This window comes from Festucalex cinctus, chromosome 15 (genome assembly GCF_051991245.1).
Source record: "Festucalex cinctus isolate MCC-2025b chromosome 15, RoL_Fcin_1.0, whole genome shotgun sequence".
Classification (NCBI taxonomy): Eukaryota; Metazoa; Chordata; class Actinopteri; order Syngnathiformes; family Syngnathidae; genus Festucalex; species Festucalex cinctus.
This window is the reverse complement of record NC_135425.1, coordinates 26716901-26739646: the sequence shown is the minus strand read 5'-3', so window position 1 is coordinate 26739646 and position 22746 is coordinate 26716901. Positions and strand designations below refer to the sequence as shown.

At 40.5% G+C, this 22746-nt stretch overlaps 5 protein-coding genes across 6 annotated transcripts in view; 2 read left to right on the top strand and 3 right to left on the bottom strand.

Annotated features, from left to right (window-relative positions):
- Positions 1 to 22746, bottom strand: part of LOC144001890 (uncharacterized) — a 263910-nt gene that overhangs the window by 46728 nt on the left and 194436 nt on the right. The window lies entirely within an intron of this gene.
- Positions 296 to 11072, top strand: fer (fer (fps/fes related) tyrosine kinase). The gene is made up of 20 exons (XM_077497789.1): positions 296 to 488; positions 1049 to 1171; positions 2185 to 2316; positions 2394 to 2567; positions 3399 to 3498; positions 3568 to 3751; positions 3935 to 4072; positions 4163 to 4282; positions 4795 to 4917; positions 5020 to 5218; positions 5298 to 5396; positions 6313 to 6519; positions 6596 to 6718; positions 7734 to 7790; positions 7880 to 7998; positions 8758 to 8852; positions 8931 to 9054; positions 9128 to 9282; positions 10276 to 10398; positions 10467 to 11072. The coding sequence occupies exons 2-20, from the start codon at positions 1100 to 1102 to the stop codon at positions 10601 to 10603; spliced, it is 2481 nt and encodes an 826-aa protein (XP_077353915.1). The 5' UTR covers positions 296 to 488; positions 1049 to 1099; the 3' UTR covers positions 10604 to 11072.
- cdc26 (cell division cycle 26 homolog) lies at positions 10864 to 12313 on the bottom strand. The gene is made up of 3 exons (XM_077497803.1): positions 12146 to 12313; positions 11499 to 11606; positions 10864 to 11406 (listed from the first exon to the last, which is right to left on the bottom strand). Exons 2-3 carry the CDS (start codon positions 11577 to 11579, stop codon positions 11200 to 11202), a joined length of 288 nt encoding a protein of 95 aa, XP_077353929.1. The 5' UTR covers positions 11580 to 11606; positions 12146 to 12313; the 3' UTR covers positions 10864 to 11199.
- prpf4 (pre-mRNA splicing tri-snRNP complex factor PRPF4) lies at positions 12216 to 21573 on the top strand. Of its 2 annotated transcripts, none has more exons than XM_077497793.1 (15): positions 12216 to 12345; positions 13112 to 13300; positions 13373 to 13559; positions 14278 to 14365; positions 14592 to 14671; positions 14738 to 14831; positions 14907 to 15001; positions 15087 to 15145; positions 15765 to 15888; positions 16001 to 16090; positions 16910 to 17032; positions 18035 to 18142; positions 20199 to 20317; positions 21185 to 21291; positions 21385 to 21573. In XM_077497793.1, exons 1-15 carry the CDS (start codon positions 12276 to 12278, stop codon positions 21469 to 21471), a joined length of 1620 nt encoding a protein of 539 aa, XP_077353919.1. In that variant the 5' UTR covers positions 12216 to 12275; the 3' UTR covers positions 21472 to 21573. The 2 variants fall into 2 exon arrangements, with proteins under 2 accessions (XP_077353919.1, XP_077353920.1); XM_077497794.1 differs by having other exon boundaries at positions 12236 to 12349.
- Positions 21580 to 22677, bottom strand: ufc1 (ubiquitin-fold modifier conjugating enzyme 1). Its single transcript, XM_077497801.1, has one exon. It carries the CDS (start codon positions 22538 to 22540, stop codon positions 22031 to 22033), a length of 510 nt encoding a protein of 169 aa, XP_077353927.1. The 5' UTR covers positions 22541 to 22677; the 3' UTR covers positions 21580 to 22030.

The window sequence follows — 22746 nt, the reverse complement described above, 5'->3', positions numbered from 1 at the left end:
TATTAAAGACTGTCAAGACTCAAGATCACAAGTCATTATTGAGTTAACACGAGTATAAAGCGAATGTGGCTTTCACTTTGCCACATCCAACATGGCGCTGACGTCTACGTATGTATTCATACAGTTTTGTATGTTCTATTTCAGTTCGTCTGTCAGTTTTATTTGTGTGTATAATGTGTACAATCCTCTCTATAGTGTATGCCACTAATATTTTCAATATATATATATTTTTAAGTATGTTTATTTGTTCGCTCTTTCAAGGAACGCGAAATGGGGTCTTGCCAGGTTCCCCCTCGTGCTTCCGTTTCCGGCGGAAGCCCTTCCCTGTTAGCTTTAGCCATTAGCTCAACGGAGAACGGGATTGGGAAAAAGTGGAAAAAGAGAGAAGAAAAGTTGGCCAAAGGACGAAATGAGCGCGGACGGGGGAAAGCCGAGGACCGCGGTGACCGGACACTGAGCGTGTCGCCCCCCAACCAGCCGCCTCTCAGGTGCTTTTAGAGCGGCGCAAAAAAGAAAGCCAAAAGACGTCGTCGTTTAATCCTCGAACGTCCCGGGGATTCCTCCACTCCCTCCCCAGCTCCTCACTCGCCTTCTCTCGTCTGCGCTTTTCGTCGGACGGGCTGAACCGAGCGAGAGCAAGAGCGGACACGCGGAGAAATTGCTCCGCTGGTTGCTCGAGTGCTTTTTCGGCTTCGAATTGAGTTTGCTCGGCGCTCTTGGCGGCACTTTTGGCCGCTTGGCTGCTGGAAGTCCCGTTTAGCATGCTAGCTTGCATTTCCCATTCACTTGAATGGGCTGCGGCTGACTTGGCTTTCGCGTCACTTTTTTTGTTTTTCTTTTTGTTTTTTACACGTCACTTGCCGCTATTCTGCGTTTGTTTACAGCTCTTATTAGATATCGTTTGGTTTATTCATTTGTCTGACTGAGTGTCCTAGCTGTTTTAGAAAGCCTTTTACACAAAAGTAACAATAACATTGACAAGAATGAAAGTTGTGTTCATGTCTTCAAAACTGATTTTTTTTTGCGTGTGTGTCTTTCCTGTTTCCAGTGGATCATGCAAACTTTCCTCTCCCGACTTCGCCGTGACGCCGCCTGACACATGATGGGTTTCGGTCGGGATCTGAGGAATTCCCACGAGGGATTACTCAAATTGCAGGATTGGGAATTGAAGGTACGCCCTTTTGCAGTTCTCTCCATCTTCTTGGCAGCCCGAATTAATTATGACAACAACAACAACAACAACAACAACAACAAAAAGGCCTGGCAAAATGTCCCTGCAAACCAGGGTTACTATTAATAGTTTTGGAATTTGTTATTTTAGTTTTTGATTAGGGATGCACGATAATGCTATTTTCAACCGATACGGGAAAAAGCAATAATTTAGAAATTGCTGATGTCGATAACCAATAAGCCGATAATTGTTTGCAAAATTTAACTTGAAAGCAAATATACTTTGGACTCCTACTGTAAGTCTCACAAAACGAGACGCAGCCAGATCTGCCGCGTCGGTACCAACGATACTTCGGGTATTGTAGAAAAGGCGGTACCGTCACATTTTCAGAATCTTGGTACCGAAGTATCGGTTCTCATGACAACCCTCATGCTTAGTTTGAGTTAGTTTCAGTATTAGTTTTATTTTATTTTTTAAAAATGTGAAGGTGCCAAATGAAATGAATGAAGGTGCTTTTCTATTGGCTGCTGCTAGATGACGTCACTTCTGTGTAACACACTTTCAAACATCCTTATTCCGGGTGTTAATATCAAATTAAATCTACGTAAAATCGTATGTGAACTCATCCCCAAAGGCTCTTGCCTTAAATTAATTACCAAAGATGAAAAGGAAGGACATTTTTGCTATAACTATGAAAGTAGCTTTGTAAACATAAAATGTAGTTTCAGTTCATTTTTTATTTATTTTTTAAAAGCATTGTCATTTTTATTTTATTTCGTTAACAAATTTGTATTTATTTTTAATTTTGGTTTGAGTTTTTTCATTTGTTTTAGTTAACTAAAATAAACTTGGGGCAAGCAGGCAGAGCACCAAGTTTGGAAACATGCATCAAACGCAAACAATGACCAAAGTTTGGGATCATATGTCACACTTAAAACCAATGATAACAAAATACGAGGTCAATATTGCATATTGATGCATATTTTGTTGTTGTGGAAAATTGTGTGTGGCAGCTGCTGGAGACGGTGAAGCGTTTCATGACCCTGCGCGTGAAGAGCGACAAGGAATATGCCGCTCTGCTGCTCAGCATGACTCAGCAGATGGAGAAACAGGAAGCGGCCGACTACGTCAGCACCGTCAGCAAGGTGAGCGCCGCCGCCGCCGCCGCCGTCGTCACGTCCCACCTCATCGTCCTGACGCCACGCCCGCCCGCGTCTGTCAGTCGTGGTCACAGGTGGTGCGTCAGACGGAGGCGCTGGGTCGCGTCATGAGAGGTCACGCCGACGACCTGAACTCGGGTCCGCTGCACCGCCTCGCCACGCTCATCCGAGACAAGCAGCAGGTGAAGAAGAGCTACCAGAGTCTTCATCAGCAGCTGGAGAGCCACAAGCACAAGGTCGGCTGCCGCTAAAAACTGCCGTTTACAAAACTCGTCATCGCAGAAACGGCCGTCGTGTTCATATTTGTCATTTGAGTTCAACCCCCACAAAAAAAACAAAACTAGTTTTCCCTCGTTTATCGCGGGTGTTACGTTGCAAAAACTACCCGCGATAATTGAAATCCGCATTAATAAAATAATTTTTTTTTAAAAATGCCGTTAATTATATATGTAGTTTTTCCTTTATTATGTTTTTTCGTTTTGGTCTAATTTTAATTTTATTATAAATGCTTTTTCATTCGGAATTTATATTCTTTTTTTTTTTTATTTACGTTCATTTTTCTATTAAAAGTGTGTTTTAAAAAAAATATATACTTATTACATTGTAAAGCGCAGTGTATATATATTTTTTTCATTATTATACATTTTTTTTCTTTTTGGAATGATTTTTAGTTTTTTTATGAATTCTTTTTCAGTCATTTGTTGTTGGTTTTTTTCATTTACAGTCATTTTTTTCCCCATTAAAAAGTATGCTTTTTTTTTTTTTTTTTTTTAAATATACTTATTTCAGTGTACAGCACAATATATGTATTTTTCATTTATTATATGTATTTTTTTCTTTTTGGTATGATTTTTAGTATTATTTTTTTTTTTTTAATGAATGCTTTTTCTACTAAAGAATACAACAAAAAAATAATAATAATAAACAAACCACACCAAAAAAAAACAGCGTGGCCGCAAATAATGAACCCGTGATAAACGAGGGAAGACTGTATTGTTATTGTTTATTATTATTATTATTATTATTATCATCACTCACTTTGCTGTTGCTGTTGTTGTTGTTGCTAGGTGACCAGGAGCGACCTGGACAAGCTGAAGTCGACGTATCGCCAGCTGAGCCGCGACGCCAACAACGCCAAGGACAAATATCGAGAAGCCCTCAGCAAAGGTTCGGCTCTCATTTTGAAAAGTTGTCATGGTCGGCCGCAACTTTTTTCCTTTTTTGCGTTCGCGACAGGCCGCGAGGCGGAGCGCGCTCACGAGCGTTACGACAAAGCCACGGCCAAGCTCCACAACCTGCACAACCAGTACGTGGTGGCCGTGTGCGGCGCGCAGACGCAGCAGGAGGAGCACCGGCGGCACGCCGCGCCCGCCTTGCTCGACGCCCTGCAGAGGATGCAGGAGGACATGACGCTCGCGCTGTGAGTCACCCAACGCCACCGCCGCTACGGGATGTCACGATACCCAAACGTCACGATGCGATATTATCACGACATGAAGGTCATATTATGATCATTATCACCATATTGTGGGGAGGTTGGCGATATCGTTCCGTCCCTACTTACCACCATGAGCAGAAATATGCCCCCATACGTCTTGTACAGGAAGAACATCCTGGAAGAGTACTGCGAGATCAGCAGCCTGCTGACGGACGAGGTGGTCAAAGTGCATCAGGAGATTTCGGCGGCGGTCCAGCAGATCGACCCGCTGGCAGAGTACCAGCAATTTATCGACGCCTACAGGTCGCCGCGGTGACGGTGGGGGCGGGGACGCCGTCTCGCTTTCCCCGTGCTGACGTTTTGTTTTTTTGCGCGCGTTTGCTTGTTTGACAGGTCCCCCGAGACCCCCGAGGCCAACGTGGAGTTCGACGCGTCCCTGCTGGACGAGACAGACAACCTGTCGGCAAACGAGATCCTCTGGAACACGCTGACGGCCGACAGTCTGCAGGCCATGTGAGCAAAAAACATTTAGAATAAGTGTAAAACATAAAGATAGATACTTTGCGGATTTCATTTATTGTGAGTTTTTTTTTTTTTTTTTTGGAACATAACCCCGGCGGAAAACGAGGGAACTTACATTTACTCAGTCCTGTAATGTTCACCTAATATTTAACTTATTTGCTGCCAAAATCGTGTAAATACGTTCTGTTTTAAATCAAAGATCTATTTATACGTTCTTTATTTTTGTTTTTTATTTTTTTATGCTAGAATATACAGAAGGCTTTCTTAATTTTAACAATTGTGTCAAAAACAAATCTTAAACATTTAAGCTATTCCACAAAACACGGATGAAATATCACTGTTTTTGTTCTCCATAAATAATAGTCATAATCGTTTCCAAATGAAAAGACTTCCTGTTTGAAATGGAATCGGATGATGCAACTGCTTAAGAAAAAAAACGAAAAACAATTTAAAGTCGCCCGTCCCCGATTGAACGCGATTCAAATCCAAAACGGTGTTGTCAGGTTGTCGTCGGCAACGGAGGAGTTGGCGCTGACTCAGCAGAACCTGCGGACCAAAGAGGCACTGGTGGACGACCTGGACGCCAAGATCAGCAGCAGCCAGCAGAACGCCGACAGGAAGTCGGAGTCGGTGTCTCTCCGTCCGTCCGTCCGTCACGCCGCTTGTCCGTCCGCCCGGCGTCACGTCTCTCTTTTCTGTCCGTCCGTCCGTCCTCCGTCCGTCCTCAGCTGCGTGCTCCTCCTCAGCCAGAAGCTGTCGCTCCTGGAGCTGCGTCAAACGGTCCAATCGCTGCGCAGCTCCGAGGCCCGCCTGTCCTCCCAGAAGGCTTTGCTGGACGCCAAGATGGCGGAGGCCCCGTCCCCGCCGCCGCCGCCCCCGCCGCTGGCCCTGCCCTACGAGGACGACACACGCTCGCTCGGCTCCACCGTAAGAAGAAGCGGCGGCGGCAGCGGGGGGGTCTTTTCACAATAAGAGCGGCTCCTTCCTGTCGTGTTGTCCTTTTCAGGATAAAGGCAAGGAGAAGAGCTCTCGCTTGGATACGCTTCGACACTCGCTGGCCGGGATGATCCGATCGCCGAAAGCCATGTTGGGATCGTCGTCCTCGGTGAGACGCGTCGTCCGGCCCCGCCCCCTTTTGTTTTTTTGTTGAAGTTTTGTCACAAAGAATTCCCAATTCAATTCCATTTCATTACAACGACAAACAAGGTTGTTTTAGTTCACTAATTTAATCTGTTTTTAGTCGACTATAAATGTAGCATTTTATTCTTTATTTTAGTCCGAGAAAACAATTTTATTCGTCTAGTTTTAGTCAACAAAAACTACAACGTTTTAGTCAGGACAATCATTTTACTCCTGTATATATGTGTCTTAAAACTAAAATTGTAATGAAGTTATCAAATGTATTCTGGACAAAATATGATTTTTAAATTTTTTTTACTGCTGAAAATGGCTCAATGAGTCAAGTATCCCTTAAAGTTTTTTCTTTTTTTTTTTTTTCTTTTTTTAAATCTGAATTTTGACCTTTTATTTTGGAAGTTTGTCAAAATTTGGCAAGTGAAATTTGTAGAACAGTTTCAAGTAGGACTTTTTTTTTTTTTTTTTTTTTACAAGAAATCTGGAAATTGCAATGAAGTTATCAAATTTGTTATGCAATATATGTTTTTTTTTTTTTTTTTTTTTTTTATATTTGCAATATATGTTTTTTTTTTTTTTTTTAACTGATGAAAATGGCTCAATGAGTCAAGTGTCCCTTTAAAGTGTAATTTCCATGTTTTTATTTATTTATTTATTTATTTATTTTATTTTATATATTTTTTTTTTTCAAGCCCTTCCAATCTTAAACTGTTTGGCCCCTTTCAACTCCCCAAATTAATTCTTGTTTTTTTTTTTTTTTTTTAACCTTCAATTTCCATATTTATTTTTGACTGATCATTCATTCAAACTTTCAATTGTTCAGCTCGTTCCAAAATCCCCAAAATTTGAATATAATGTCGAATTTCGTGTTTGTTTGTTTTTCCCAGCACTTCTTTGACGTGATCCCGTCGTCGGAGCGCCCCCTGGCGGAGCAGGAGTGGTACCACGGCGCCATCCCGCGCACGGAGGCCCAAGAGCTCCTTCGCCAACAGGGCGACTTCCTGGTGCGCGAGAGCCACGGCAAACCGGGCGAGTACGTCCTCTCCGTCTTCTCGGACGACCAGCGCCGACACTTCATCATCCAGTTTGCCGACGTACGTAAGACACGCCCCCCCGCCCCCGCGTACGCTGGCGCCGCTCGTTTGACGCCGTGTCTCTGTTTCCCGGTAGAGTCAGTACCGCTTTGAGGGGACGGGCTTCGCCACCATCCCGCAGCTGATCGAGCATCACTTCTCCACCAAGCAGCTCATCACCAAAAAGTCTGGCGTGGTGCTGCTCAACCCTGTCGTCAAGGCAAGACGGTGTCGCCGAGGCTTCCGCGTAGGGCCGGGTATCGATTCGGGTTTTCAAAATTGATTCGATTCGTATTGGTTTTCCGATTCAGTTCAGGATTTCATGCAGCACCAGTTTGACTTTGACATGGAAGACTTTCCCAGAATTAGCATTGCTGCAAAATAGTCGAAACTTTTCTTATTTGGAGCATCAGTAAAAATTAGGAATATGTACATTTATCATTGAATCCAATGCAGCTACATTCATCATTATCATGTATGTTTTACTGAACATGACCTGATAACCATAAATAATTGAACTCAATTACAACTAGGAGTGTGACAATATATCAATATCATGATACTTTGTCTCCCGATAAATTATCAATACGCAAGTATCGCAATATTTGTAGTTAATATACAGACACCATAATGGCTTCATTGTTCAGGACTTATTGAGCAATTACTTGGCGGGCCACTAGGGGAAGCGCCTCATATGAGTGGCGGCGAAATGGATGCAAGTTTTGAAGCAGACTCATCAGCTTAATTTTATTATTATTATTATTATATTTATTTTTATTTTATGTTTACATGTATACATTATATATTTATAATTATTTCTATTTTTATATTATTTTGTATTTCTTTTATTTTAATGTATTATTATTATTATTATTCGATATTTATTATTCATATTTATATATTTTATTTATATTGTTTTTGGCCCTGCGATTGGCTGGCGACCAGTTCAGGATGTACCCTGCCTACTGCCCAAAGCCAGCTGAGATAGGCTCCAGCACCCACCCCATGACCCTTGTGAGGAGTGAACGGTTCAGAAAATGGATGGATGGATATATTGTTTTCGTTATATTATTTTTAAAAATTTGTTTTATTATTATTTATTTTTATTGTATATGGCGGTATCACCATATCATGAGATAATTATCGTTCGCTTCATATCTCATATTGTGAGGTAGCCACAGGTCCCCAGCCCAATTCACATGTGCGTGCGTGCGTGCGTGTTGTCATGTGTGCAGGACAAAAAGTGGATCCTCAACCACGAGGACGTGGCGCTGGGAGAGCTGCTGGGCAAGGTGAGCTCTCGCTCGTCCTGTTTTGTCACTTGGGACGCGATCAAAATTGTGACCAATTCAAACAAGATATACTCCTCCTCCTCGTCCAGGGCAACTTTGGCGAGGTGTTCAAGGGGACGTTGCTGCGAGACAAAACGGCGGTGGCGGTCAAAACCTGCAAGGAGGATTTGCCTCCCGAACTCAAGATCCGATTCCTGTCGGAAGCCAGGTGAGCCGCCGCGTTCGCCGATTCGGTTTTGTCCGAGCGCTTGTGTGTTTGACATGCGTGCGATTTTTGGCCCGTTTCAATTTGACGCCCCGTCGGACCGCGACTCATACTTAAACCGTTTGGCGGGTGTTACGCGTCCAATCCACTCGGTCAGTATTGACAATGATTGCATTTTTTTTTGTTCTTACTTAATCAAATTAAGAACAAATATTTGAAGGCTGAAAGATAAATGACAGCTTTTTTTTTTTTCCCTTGAAGCGTCAGCCGGCAGGCATTGTGTTTTTTTTTTATTACTAAGTATTAAATTATTACATTTTATTTCAAATGAATTAAAGAAAAAATAATTTATGTAATAAAAGCACACAATATTCTGTTTGCCTTGAAAGACGACTTCAAATGCTCAAAATCGGCTGGCACTTTATTTTATTTTTTATTTTTTAATAACTTGTGGCAGAAGACCCGATAAAAATGTTTATTTTTTTAATTAGATAAATGTATTTTGTATTTATGTCTAAATTATTTATAAATGTAATAATAATAATATATATATGTAATATATATAATAGAAGACCCGATAAAATGCTTAATTATTTTTTATTCAATAAATGTATTATTTTATTATTTTGTAAATGTACTAAAATAATATGTATATAATGTAAAAATGAAAAGGTGTGGCAGTATTAAAGGAAGGCGCAATAAAAATGAGGCGGAGTCAGCTTTGCCTTTTGTGAGTTTGATGTTGTCCCGTTGGCGCTGGAGGATCCTGAAGCAGTACGACCACCCCAACATCGTCAAGCTGATCGGCGTGTGCACTCAGAGGCAGCCCATCTACATCGTCATGGAGCTGGTTCCCGGTAGGTGGCGCCGCGCCCGCCGCCCTCGCGTTCCTTTGCGTCCGTTTCCGAGCCCGTGTCGCGCTTGGGCCCCGCCAGGCGGCGACTTCCTGTCCTTCCTGAGGAAGAAGAAGGACGAGCTGAAGACCAAGCAGCTGCTCCGTTTCGCCGCAGACGCCGCCGCCGGCATGGCGTACCTGGAGAGTAAGAACTGCATCCACAGGTGAGTCTCGGCGTCCGACGTCGACGGCCCCGCCCCCGGCCGCCCGCCTGCTCACGCTGCGTGTGCGCGTCAGGGACCTGGCGGCCAGGAACTGCCTGGTGGGCGAAAGCAGCGTGTTGAAGATCAGCGATTTCGGGATGAGTCGTCAGGAGGACGACGGCGTTTATTCGTCGTCCGGACTCAAGCAGATTCCCATCAAGTGGACGGCGCCCGAAGCGCTCAACTACGGTAACGGACATATTTGCGTTTGTCATTCAATCAATCAATCAGCTTGAGTGACATGACAGCAAATGGAGAAGCGGGTATCCAGTGTTCCCTCGTTTATCGCGGGTGGTACGTTCCAAAAACTACTCACAATAATGGAAATCCGCCTTTATTAAAAAATAATAATAATAATTCCCATTAATTATACACATTTTTTTTTCATGTTTTTCTTCGTTTTGGTATGATTTTTACTAAATGCTTTCTTATTCATCTCATTCATGTTTTTTTTTATTTACATTCATTTTTTCTATTAAAAGTATGTTTTGTTTTGAATTTACTTATACACCACAGTTTATTTTTTTCATTATTTTTTTTTCTTTTTGGTATGATTTTTAGTTAAAAAAATTTTCATTCATTTTTTTCCCATTTAGTCATTTTTTCCATTAAGTTTTTTTTTTAAATTGTTATACTGCAGTGTTTTTTTCTTTTATTTATTCAAAATGTTTTTTCATTCGTACTATTTTTTTTTTCCAAAGACATTACAACCATAACAAAATATATTTTTTTAATTCACTTATAATAAAGCACAATGTATTTTTTGTCATTTATTCTGAATGTTTTTTTATTCATACCATTTTATTTCTAGAGCTATTAGAACCATAACAAAATATCTATTTTTTTTTTAACTTTATTAAAATAATTGCACAAAGTGATAATGGGAAACAAATTTAAACAAATGATCATATACTGTTCAGAAACTACAAATTCTGCCTTCATTCCACTTTTTCTGTGGATTTTCTTTCCAACCCAAATAAGCGATGTTAAAGATTATCATGCAGCAAATATAAAACCTAAAACATACACACACAAAAAAAAAAATCTTTTTCAAGTACAAAGGTGAGACCTGTTTGACCAAACATCAGCAGTGCACAAAAACTGAAACTAAAATTCTAGATGGATATTTTCGAGCCAGTATCGACCCGATATCAATAATATGGTTATTTGTACCACCTGCAGGTCGTTACACTTCGGAGAGCGACGTGTGGAGTTACGGCATCCTGCTGTGGGAAACCTTCAGCCTGGGGGTGTGTCCTTACCCGGGGATGACCAATCAGCAGGCCCGAGAGCAGGTGGAGAAAGGTGAGCGCGCGCCTTCCGACGCCACTTGACGCACGCTTACTTATTCACGGCTGTGGTGTGGTTGCTAGGTTACCGGATGGCGTGTCCTCAGCGTTGCCCGGACGACGTGTACAAGGTGATGCAGCGCTGTTGGCAGTACAGCCCGGAGGAGCGACCCAAATTTGCCGAACTGCAGCGAGACCTCGCCGCCGTCAAGAAAAAGTGACGGGAGGTGCGGCCTCTTTTTTTTTTTTTTTCCTTCGTTTTTTTATACGTGACATTTGAACACTAAAAAATGTTGTTGCCACACATCCAGGAAGCTTGTTGGTCAAACAGGAAATGTGCACGTTTGCATCAATAATTCTAAAAAAAAAAAAAAAATACAATTTCATGTCTAATCCTGTAACAATAGCAACCAGACTAATATTCCTATCTATGTACATTATACTTTTTATTTGTATTTATACTTTTTATTTCACAGAAAAATCCAGCATCTTAAGATGTTTTTTTTTTTTTTTTTTTTAAAGACAATCAATAACAATGTTATTTATTTTTTGGAACCGAGACGTGTCTTGAGAGGGTGGAGCTTATCTTTTAGCGCCACCGCCGGTTCCTTTTCTGTACATAATCACATTTAGTGAAACATTTTATAAGATCATTGATGCATTTATAATGAAAATAAAACAACCAGACTACATTGTGTTATGACTGTGTGGACTTAACTGCTTGATTATGAATTATGCAAGCCCCAGAAGATAAAAAAAAAAAAAAAAAAATAGCATTCTTACAAAATGAAACGATTCCGACATCTTTACAAACGTGTTAAAATTGCAAACTTCCGAAGAGCGTGGGCAGGGTGGTGGGTTTGGGCTGCGGCTTGAAGCCGATTCGCTCGTTGATAAGCTCCGCCCTGGACGCGGCGGTCGAAGACGAGGGCGGAGTTTCTGCTCCGATGATGTCGCCGCCGACCACAGAGGCTCCGCCGGCGCCGCCGCCTGACTCGGCTTCGTCCCGTTGACGTTTACGTGCCTGAAAGACAGAAAGAAAGAGCCAAGGAATACATTTATTTATTTATTTGTTTTCATTCCAGCGAGATAATAAAATAAAATGGGAAAAGTGACCTCCAGCTCTTTCTTGATGCTCTCAAACTCGTCCGTGTCATCAATCTTCAGCTCCAGACGAGTCGGTTTCCTCCTCAGCATCTTCTCTTGGACTCATTCACTGATTGGCTGAAAATGAAAAATGAAAACTCTCTTTTTTCATCAAAAATTGAAAAAATCGTATTGATGTTGCAGATCAAATCACTAACTGAATCATCAATGTGTTTGTGCATTTTCTGCACACCAGTTGAACTAATGCCTTGTTTTAAATAGAGGGATCTTTAAAGAAAAAAAAAAAACTTAAATTAATTGAAAAAGTAATCAACAGGTTAATCAATTATCAAAATAATCCCAGGGAAATTTTCATTTCTGACCCTGGTGACTCTCTGCACCTTCGGTTTTTCTTTGAAATTAAAACTAAGTCAAATTTTTAATACTTCAAATGTATTAAAATAATAAAAAAAACATCGGTCTATCTCTGATCGTGATTTGGTTACGCTTAACAGTTATGTTTAGTAATCGATGACATTTTTTTTTAACGGTTGTAGTGCGCATTCAACAAGAGGTGAATGCTAAAAGCTAGGCTACTAAAAAGATGGCGATGTTGTTTATATGGGCGCTTCCGCCTTTGAAGCCAGCAAGCATGCAAAAAAAATGTATATATATACCTGCAGATTGATTTCAAGTTGCGTCGTCGGCTTGTGGCTTGTTTCGTCGTTTAAAATGTTGCACTGTAGTTTTCCAGAGCCGTCGCTGAGTCTACAGGATGTACAACCTCTGAACCCGGAAAGTGTTGTCATGTGCATCCGGGTCACTGTGTACGTCACCCAGGTCATCTCCCATTCAAACAGCGCCCGATTACTCTTGTGCAAGTATGAGTTTGATAAACTTGAAATATTTGCTGTAGAGATTTCTCTCCAATATATTTGTGGCTACAAACCCAAAGAAATGTCACATTTTATTATGTGAAAGTTTGTCGCTTTTTTGACGCTCCTTAAGTGACTCAATGTGGCTAATGCTAACGCTAGCTGCGAACAGAAGCGGCGGCATGTTTGTTTGGTGGACTCGTGTTTCTAAAACATTGCTTGCTCAGAAAATGTATCTTTATTGTTATCCTTATTCGCGTCGTTGTGTTTATAAGTGGATTTTTTTTCTTGTACTCGTTTCTCTAAAAATTAATACAGCTCGTTGTCTTTTTGTTTACGATGGAGTTACGTTCCTTACGGCGGCGACGGAAAATCATTAGGACAGAAATTATATTTACACTGGAGACATTGGATTGAAATATTTTTTGGGTGAAAAGTAGCCCTAAAACAATCCAATAAACAACAGTAAATAGGAGACTAACTGAGCGTGGCCTCTCTACCAGCAAATTGCTTCATTTCGTCGTATGTACCAGGCTTATTATAGTTTTTATTATTATTATTATGTTTTTTTATTAAATTTGTTTTTTAAAGTTGTTTTTTAATGGTGTTTTTTAATATAATAATTATAATAATAATTATATTATAATTAATTATAATAATAATTTAAATTATTATTTATTATTTAATTAACTGTGTTATTTTGAAGAATTAACTGTTGCCCGAGGTTGCGCGAATCCGTTGACCGTGACGTACTTCCTGTTACGCCAGGTGCCAGGATGTCAGACGACGAGGACTCGGCCCCGGCCCCGAAGAAAGGTCGCGTGTTCTACGGGAGCCTGGAAGAAAAAGAGCGCGAGCGTCTGAACGCGGAGATGGCCGGCGGCGGCGGCGGCTTGTCCGCGGCAAGCGACGGCGTCAAGGCGGGAATCGAAGCGGGAAACATCAACATCTCATCTTGTGGGTGACGCCGTTTTCAAGATGGCCGCCGCGGCGCGCCATCTTGACGGATTCCTCGCGATTGTTTTGCAGCCGAGACGCTGGAGTTGGAGGAGCACGTGAACGAGCGGCAACAGGAAGCGCTGGCCGAGTTTGAGAGGAGGCGGCGAGCGCGGCAGATCACCGTGTCCACCGACGACACCGAGGTCAAGGCGGGGCTGCGGGCGCTCGGAGAGCCAATCACCTTGTTTGGGGAGGGGCCGGCGGATCGGCGGGAGAGGTAACTTTGCTCTTGTCCGCTTTTACTTCCATCGTGTTGACTCGTGTTCATTTTGTCCGCCATTTTGAAATTTCGTCTCACTTTTAGTCCAATTTCAGTCACGCTTGTTAGTTTTTACCACAGTTAGTCAACCACTTCCCGTTTCTATTTAGTCCATTTTTAGTCGACTATAAATCTAGAATTTTAGTCTTTATTTTAGTTCAAGAAAACGTAATTTTATTCGTCTAGTTTTAGTCAACAAAAATTGGCAACGTTTTAGTCGAGTTTTCGTCAGGACAACCATATTACTTTTATAAAGCAGGGGAAAATACTAACAAAAACGGGGGGAAAAATATTCAGAAAAACAGAAAAATAATTATTTTATAGAACAGGGGAAAATACTCAGAATAATAATGATTTTATAAAACGGGAAATACTACAAAAACAGGAAAAAAATATTCAGAAAAACATTAGAATAATTATTTTATAAAACAGGTAAAAATACTCACAAAAAAACAGGGAAAAAATATTCAGAAAAACAATGATTTTATAAAACAGGGGAAAATAATAACAAAAATGGGGGGGGGGGGGGAATTCAGAAAAACAGTGGTAAAATGTATTTTTTAAAACACAGGGGAAAAAAAAGGAAAAAATATTTTTAAAAAATGGTATACGACGACATGATTCTTGTTTAGTTTTTGTTGACAAAATGAAGACTCTTGTCTACTTCCGTTTTCAGGCTGCGTGGCATTTTGTCCGTGGTGGGTCCGGATGCCCTGAAAAAGTCCCGCAGAGACGAAGAGCGGGCCAAGCGGTCGCAGGAAGAGGTTGGCAATTCGGCGTCAACACACACACACACACACACACAACCACGTAGTGTTCGTTTTGTCAACAAAAACGCAACAAAAACGAAAAACTCTGATGAATAAACAATAACGCCTCACTTCATGAAAAGTGGACTAACACCTCTAAAATCTCATTGAGGAAAATGACGTGAATTTGTCAAATCTGGTCTGTGCTAATCCGTCGCCAATTGTTCTCGACCAATCACAGTGCCATCAGACGTGGTACCACGAAGGGCCCGCCTCTCTCAAGGACGCACGTCTCTGGTTGGCCCGTTACTCTCTGCCGAGGTGAGTGTCCAGCGACGGGACGGCGGCCGGCGTGTTGTCGTTGTCCTGATGATTGGTCGCCGTCAGGTCGATGAAGCGTCTGGAGGCGGCCCGGGCCCTCAAGGAGATTTGCGAGGCCACCAGAACCATCCGCCAGCAGGAACTCAACAAGAGCCTGAGAGTGAGCGCAAGTTAGCGTTAGCAGCGGGGGAATTGATTCATTTATTGATTTATTTTTCATACTCCTCTTCTGTAGAACCTGAACAACTTCTGCAGTCAGATCGGCGACGATCGACCAATCAGCTTCTGCCACTTCAGTCCTGACTCCAAAATGCTGGCGACCGCATCCTGGTCACGCTCGCGCACCAACATTGCGCTCAAGCAGCTCATGCTAATGCTAATGCTAATGCTAATGCTGACGTCTCCCCCCCCACAGGAGCGGTTTGTGTAAGCTGTGGTCCATTCCTGACTGCAACCTGATTCGCACGCTGAGAGGTGGGCCATATTTAAAAAAGAAAAGAAAAAAAATCATTTATTTATATTTATTTTTATATTTTTTTAAATTGCTTTTTTCCCCCCTTAAAAATAAATAACTAAATAAATAATTCCAAGTAACAACAATCAGCAGTTTGGCAGATAAAATTAGTGAACAACTCAAATAATAGGAGTGTAACAATATATCGGTATCGCGATAAATCCTGATACTTTGTCTCCCGATCGATTATCGATACGCCTACGCAAGTATCGCGACATTTGGCGTTAATATGCAGCCTCGATTGTTCGTTATTTAACTTTTTTTTTTTTTTTTTTGCGTCATTTCAGATTATTTCAAGCACTTTTATCTTCCAAATGTGTATTTATTTATATTATTATATTATGAATTATTTTTTTTTTTTTTATTATGTATTACGTATTATTCATTATTATTTATTGTTATATTGATTATTTATAGTAAATTATTTTCACATTGAAAACACCCATTATTATTTATTTTATTAAAAATTTTTGTGTGTCATTTCCGACTATTTCAAGCACTTTTATCTTAAAAAAACAAAAAAAAGACACTTGTTGGAGACTCCGCCCCTTTTGCGTCTGTTTTCCGACCCGACTGCAGGTCACAACACCAACGTGGGCGCGGTGGTCTTCCGCCCGCAGGCCGGCGTGTCTCTGGACCAATCGGACGTCAGCTTGGCCTCGTGCGCCGCCGACGGCTCGGTCAAGCTGTGGAACCTGCTCAGGTAAAACCAGACGAGACGAGACGAGACGAGACGAGACGACACGGCGGCAACAAAAGGGGGAAAAAAGTAAAAAGTGACAAACGAAGCCTCCGCCCTTGTGTGGTTGCCGTAGCGACGAGCCGGTGGTGAGCATCGACGACCACAGCGAGCGAGTTTCCCGCTTGTGTTGGCATCCGTCCGGAAGGTTCCTGGGATCCACGTGGTAACAATTTTTTCAGTTTCTCTTTTCTCTGTTGTCAAGTTCAATCCGAAAAGTGTTCCCTCGTTTATCACACGGGTTACATTCCGTGATAATGGAAATCATCATTAAATATATATATATATTTATATATTTATTAGGAATGCTTTTTCATTCATATTTTTTTTCCATTTACAGTCATTTTTCCCATTAAAAGTATGTTGTTTTTTAATTTACATATTATACAGCACATTATATATATTTTTCCATTTATTAACATGTTTTTTCTTTTTGGCATGACTTTTTTTATGAATGTTTTTTCATGCATCTTTTTTTTTTTTCCATTTCCAATCATCTTTTTCCATTAAAAGTATGTTTTTTTTTTATTTACTTATACAGCACAGTATTTTTTTTTCATTATATGATTTTTAGTTTATTATGAATGATTTTTTCATTTGTCATTTCTGTTCTTTTTTGATTTACATTCATTTTTTCCGTTAAAAGTATGTTTTCTTTTTATAATTATTCTATTTATTATTATACATTACTGTATATATTTTTTCATTCGCATTTTTTTTTCATAATTTATTTTTTATTTTTTTATATTTACAGCGCAGAATATATATTTAATAAATATAAATATACAAGACAGACGCCGTTGGGAAGGATACAGCTGTGCAAAGACCAAAAAAAATAAACAAACCAAATAGTGGGCTGTAAAATAAAATAAAAAAACAAAGCATGCTGTGCCGATGTCTGCGAATGACGAGCGTGCGCTAAACGAGGGAACGCTTTAATTGCGAAGCGATGCTGCTGATTGCGCAACTTGCCCAAACCGTGCAGCTACGATCATTCGTGGCGTCTTTGGGACATGGAAGTGCAGGAGGAGATTCTGCATCAAGAAGGTCACAGCAAAGGTGTCCACGACCTCCATTTTCATCCCGATGGCTCGCTGGCTGCTACCGGGTGAGCGATCGGACGCCGCAACACACGTCAACAGACATCAGGGGGAAAAGTCATTGAATGGATTTTGCGAAATATGATGTTGACGTTGAGTGGCATTCAAAATTTCAATACTTAATTTGAATATTTATTTTTTTTTGACCGAAGCAATCCTTTTCCTATTTTACTGGATTTTGACTGGTTTTGCAAGGCCCACACAATATTGTGTTCTATTGCCATAAAAACATGGAAACTACCAAAACAAAGATGAAAGTCTCTTCTTTCATCAGGAAAAAAAAAAAAAAAGTATGTTTATCTGTTTGTGTTTTGCAGCAATTAGCATTAGAATATAGCTAAGTTTCATTCCTGGTGAAAACATTGACAAAAAGAGCTTGTTGCAACATGGCCCCGGTTGATCTCTTATACTCTGCTGCCACCTGCTGACCATTTTTGTAATAACTACCATTGTTTGAAGCATTGTCTTCAGTTCAGAAGCTGCGTCAAAGACTTCTGTATACTCGAGCATAAAAAAAAAAATCTTTGGGAGCATGGTAATATTTAAAATAGAACGTATTTATACGTGTGTTTGTGGTGACTGTTAATTTATAAGAAGCAAATATGACCTGGCGTTATTTCATGTTCCAAATAACAATCGCTGTGAATTGGAAAACAAAAATGTTCAGTCACTGCGTCCATCATGAAACACTAATGCCACCTAGTGACAGAGAATCCATCGCAACACAAATGTACGACTCGTTTTTTCACATTCCATTTAACGGTAACTGTTAACTGTAACTTGATGAATGACGATACAATTGATCGATTGACTAAATGAACTCCAACTTTATTTCTGAAGCATATTTGTGCACTTGCACTCACGCTCGTTCCTTCATCTCCAATCTTCCTTCTTGAAAGACTTACAATGGCTGTGAAACCGATCACAACCGGTCCAAGCGTTTTTTTGTCACGCGGCGCGTTTGGCGAGTGTGACTGCAGTTTCAAGTTTGTACGCGTCTCCCCCGGCAGCGGACTGGACGCCTTCGGACGCGTTTGGGATCTCCGCACGGGACGCTGCGTCGTCTTCCTGGAGGGACACCTGAGGGAACTCTACAGCGTGCACTTCTCACCCAACGGGTCAGCCGCCGCAACGTCACGGCACGGCACGGCACGGCCTCGTTTTTGGAAGAAAACAAACAGGACACTTTTTTTTAAGTTTTCTTTTTCTCACAAATTTGCCACTTTAGAAAGTCGCAACTCACTTTTAGAAAGTGGCAAATTTTGGAGAGTTTTTTTTTTTCTCTCTCAAATTTGCCACTTTAGAAAGTCGCAAATTTGCCACTTTCTGAACTCACAAGTTTACGAGTTTTTTTCTCACAAATTTGCCACTTTAGAAAGTCGCAAATCACTTTTAGAAAGTGGCAAATTTTGGAGAGTTTTTTTTTTTTTTCTCTCAAATTTGCCACTTTCTGAACTCACAAGTTTACGAGTTTTTTTCTCACAAATTTGACACTTTAGAAAGTCGCAAATCACTTTTAGAAAGTGGCAAATTTTGGAGAGTTTTTTTTTTTTTCTCACAAATTTGCCACTTTAGAAAGTCGCAAATCACTTTTAGAAAGTGGCAAATTTTGGAGAGTTTTTTTTTTTTTCTCTCAAATTTGCCACTTTAGAAAGTCGCAAATTTGCCACTTTCTGAACTCACAAGTTTACGAGTTTTTTTCTCACAAATTTGCCACTTTAGAAAGTCGCAAATCACTTTTAGAAAGTGGCAAATTTTGGAGAGTTTTTTTTTTTTTTTCTCAAATTTGCCACTTTCTGAACTCACAAGTTTACGAGTTTTTTTCTCACAAATTTGCCACTTTAGAAAGTCGCAAATCACTTTTAGAAAGTGGCAAATTTTGGAGAGTTTTTTTTTTTTTCTCTCAAATTTGCCACTTTAGAAAGTCGCAAATTTGCCACTTTCTGAACTCACAAGTTTACGAGTTTTTTTCTCACAAATTTGCCACTTTAGAAAGTCGCAAATCACTTTTAGAAAGTGGCAAATTTTGGAGAGTTTTTTTTTTTTTTTTCTCAAATTTGCCACTTTCTGAACTCACAAGTTTACGAGTTTTTTTCTCACAAATTTGACACTTTAGAAAGTCGCAAATCACTTTTAGAAAGTGGCAAATTTTGGAGAGTTTTTTTTTTTTCTCACAAATTTGCCACTTTAGAAAGTCGCAAATCACTTTTAGAAAGTGGCAAATTTTGGAGAGTTTTTTTTTTTTTCTCTCAAATTTGCCACTTTAGAAAGTCGCAAATTTGCCACTTTCTGAACTCACAAGTTTACGAGTTTTTTTCTCACAAATTTGACACTTTAGAAAGTCGCAAATCACTTTTAGAAAGTGGCAAATTTTGGAGAGTTTTTTTTTTTTCTCACAAATTTGCCACTTTCTGAACTCACAAGTTTACGAGTTTTTTTCTCACAAATTTGACACTTTAGAAAGTCGCAAATCACTTTTAGAAAGTGGCAAATTTTGGAGAGTTTTTTTTTTTTTCTCACAAATTTGCCACTTTAGAAAGTCGCAAATCACTTTTAGAAAGTGGCAAATTTTGGAGAGTTTTTTTTTTTTTCTCTCAAATTTGCCACTTTAGAAAGTCGCAAATTTGCCACTTTCTGAACTCACAAATTTGAGTTTTCCTTGTAAATTTGTGAGTTTAGAAAGTTGCTAATTTGCTACTTTCTAAACTCACAAATTTACTAGTTTTTTTCTTCAAAAATTTGCCACTTAAGTGGCAAATTTGCACGTTTTTTTTTCTCAGCATATTGTCCCCGTCCTATAAAAAATATATTTGTGGCCCTAATACGCCGCCGTAAAAAATGATGATGATGATGATTAGAAATGTATTATCAAACATTTAAAATAAAAAATTAATAGCTTGTAACAAAATGTACCAGTATTCATAATTTTAAGATGAAAAATGTGTGACTTTTTTTGCGGTAACATTACATTTTAAGGGAGAAAAAAAAAAATCTGAAAATGTTTTAATGAAGTTGAAACAATTTCATGACATCATTTGCCATCTTTCAACGCAGTTTTTTTTTTCCTGGTAAGCTTCGAAATCCGTTTTGGGCAAACGGAGCGAACGAGTCCCGACCGGGCGCCTCCATGAAAATCCCAATCTGAAGATGATGAATTTCCTTTTCTTCCCTCAGCTACCACCTGGCGACAGGAAGCGGCGACAACACCTGCAAGGTTTGGGAGCTGAGGAACAGGAAGTGCCTGTACACAATCCCCGCCCACCATAACCTGTTGTCAGGTGTCCGATTCCAACGTAAGTCAACGCGTTTGTTCCCCGGTGGAAATTTCGCGACTTGTTTTGGACATTTGCAATATTTGACAGAATCATTTCAAAGCAGTACAAAGTATTGTTACAGAAAATCACTTTTTTTTTTTTTTTTTTCTCACCTCCAAGAATATTTTCGCAAGTCTGAATTTTTGACTTGACTCTTTTGTTTATTTCTGATGCGCGTTATGGATCAAGGTTATTTCAGTTCACTAAAACTAATGAAAAACTAACATTCAAAAAACGATTTCATTAACAAAAGAAAATAAAAACAAAAATGCTTTTTAAGAATGCTTTTAGTGCATTTTTTTAAACTAAAAATCACCCTGAAAACTGTTAAAACTAAATTTAAAAAACAAAACTCAAAAGGAAATACAAACTAATATGAAAATTCCAAAACTAAATTATTATATATTATGAATTTTAAAAAGTAGAAATTAAAACTTAACTAAATTAAAAAAAAAAAAACTCAAAACGAAATAAAAACTAAAATGAAAATTCCAAAACTAAATTAAAAATGAAAAACTATACATTATTATATATTGGTATTTATGTGTTATGATTTTAAAAAAGTAAAAAATTAAAACTACATAAAAAAAAACAACAAAACGAAATAAAAACTAAATAAATTAAAAATTAAAAGCAAATATCTATCTATATTTATATAAATATTCATTATTATATATTGTGATTTTTACAAAAGTAAAAATTAAAACTAAAAGAATAAAAGTACATTAAAAAACAAAAAAAACTAAAAGAACCCTGGTTCTGATCCGCCGACGTGTCAAGCGGCCACAGTGTAGCGCCACCTTCCTGTGTGGAGGACTTATAATGCCCGCGTTTGTGTTGACGCAGCCACCGACGGCAACTTCCTGTTGACGTGCGCGTACGACAACATGGCCAAAGTTTGGAGTCACCCTGGCTGGATGCCGCTGAAGACGCTGGCCGGCCATGAGGGCAAGGTAGACATTTTTTTTGTCTTCTCACTTCCAATAAAATGTGCTTTTGCCATCAATGCCGACATAAGTGATGATGAGGGAGTGTCTGTTTGTCAGGTGATGGGCGTGGACGTGTCCCCCGACGGCAAACTCATCGCCACGTGCTCCTACGACAGAACTTTTAAACTTTGGGTGTCGGAATGACCTGCTTCCTTTCACCTCACCTCCTTCTTTGTTTTGGTTCTTTTTTTCAATAAAATGTGTCTTTGAGTAACGTGTCAGCAACTGTGCTAACATCAACGTGGACTTGAGTTGGTCTCCAGTAGTCTTTATTTTGTCAACGAAAACAAAAAAATGATTTTGTCATCACATTTTTCACTGGACAAAAACGCCATTAATAAACAATTGGGACTAAATCAGTCAACTAAAAGGCAAGATGAAAATTTAGCTCAAAACGGACTAAAATCAATGGACATTTTAGTTCACAAACAAAGAAATTATATGTCTGCAACATTCATGCTAATTAGCTATATGCTAATGTCAATCTGACCGCTAGCTAGCTTGCAGCTGTTTTCAACCAAAAAGATGACAAAATTTGATGTCAAGTAGTTTTAGATAAGATGGAAATGTTCAAAATTATCTGCTGACAAAAATGTAAAAGGGTGAAAAATGATTGTTGACGTTTGTTTTCGCAGAGGACGACTTTCAGGTTTTTATTTTAGCGGCAAACAACGTCACAAAGCGATCAGTGGCGGCCGTGACGTCACTGCGCGGCCTTCCGCTGCTCTGCGTGCACCACGAGCCCCTTGGCGATCAGGTCCGGGACCTCGACGGCGAGCCACGGGCCGAGCCCGAGCGCCATGAGGTGGGCCAGGCCGAAGCGCGGCGAGTTGCGGGCCCAGAGCGGCGCGAAGTGTTCCGTCAGGCAAATCTTGCCGCCGCGGTACATCTTGGCCGTCTTGCCGTCCAGCTCCGGCAGCGCCACTTCCGGCGCCGTGTCCGGGTACGTGACGGGGATGTCGAACTCCAGGCGGAACTCGTAGCGCAGCATCTCGTGCACGAGCCAGCAGGCGCCGCTCCAGCGCGTTCCGTCCGCGTTGGACTCGAGGCGGAACCAGTCGTTGTCGGCCGCCTTGTTGCTCTCCACGAAGCGGATGAGGGCCTGGTACTCCTCCTTGAGGCGCTGCGGCCACAGCGCGCGCTCCCGCGGGCCCGCCTGCGTCTTCAGCAGCGGGATCTGGGACACCGACTTGCGCGTCTTCTCGTCCGCCATCCACGCGAACGGAAGTCGGGATGTTCCTCGAAAACACTCGCTGCCGACGTGGCTCCACCAGCTGGACTCTCTCCGGCTTTCTGTCGTCACGTTTCCTGCCGCTGGCGACTTCCTCGCCTCTTCGGTTTTCTGCCCTCGGGCTCATGATCGCCACCTACCGCACCAACTCGACAATGTTCAGCTCAGTCCGACTCCAAAATGACTCA

Excerpts from the sequence above, each read along its gene's own strand:
- fer (XM_077497789.1), top strand. The coding sequence starts at position 1,100 with ATGATGGGTTTCGGTCGGGATCTGAGGAATTCCCACGAGGGATTACTC. Across the intron at positions 2,317-2,393 it reads ACGTCAGCACCGTCAGCAAG|TCGTGGTCACAGGTGGTGCG; the intron begins GTGAGCGCCGCC and ends CGCGTCTGTCAG. Across the intron at positions 3,752-3,934 it reads GAGGACATGACGCTCGCGCT|GAAGAACATCCTGGAAGAGT; the intron begins GTGAGTCACCCA and ends CGTCTTGTACAG.
- cdc26 (XM_077497803.1), bottom strand. The coding sequence starts at position 11,579 with ATGCTGAGGAGGAAACCGACTCGTCTGGAGCTGAAGATTGATGACACG. Across the intron at positions 11,407-11,498 it reads GCATCAAGAAAGAGCTGGAG|GCACGTAAACGTCAACGGGA; the intron begins GTCACTTTTCCC and ends TCTGTCTTTCAG.
- prpf4 (XM_077497793.1), top strand. The coding sequence starts at position 12,276 with ATGTGCATCCGGGTCACTGTGTACGTCACCCAGGTCATCTCCCATTCA. Across the intron at positions 15,146-15,764 it reads CCTGATTCGCACGCTGAGAG|GTCACAACACCAACGTGGGC; the intron begins GTGGGCCATATT and ends ACCCGACTGCAG. Across the intron at positions 16,091-16,909 it reads AGGTTCCTGGGATCCACGTG|CTACGATCATTCGTGGCGTC; the intron begins GTAACAATTTTT and ends CAAACCGTGCAG.
- ufc1 (XM_077497801.1), bottom strand. The coding sequence starts at position 22,540 with ATGGCGGACGAGAAGACGCGCAAGTCGGTGTCCCAGATCCCGCTGCTG.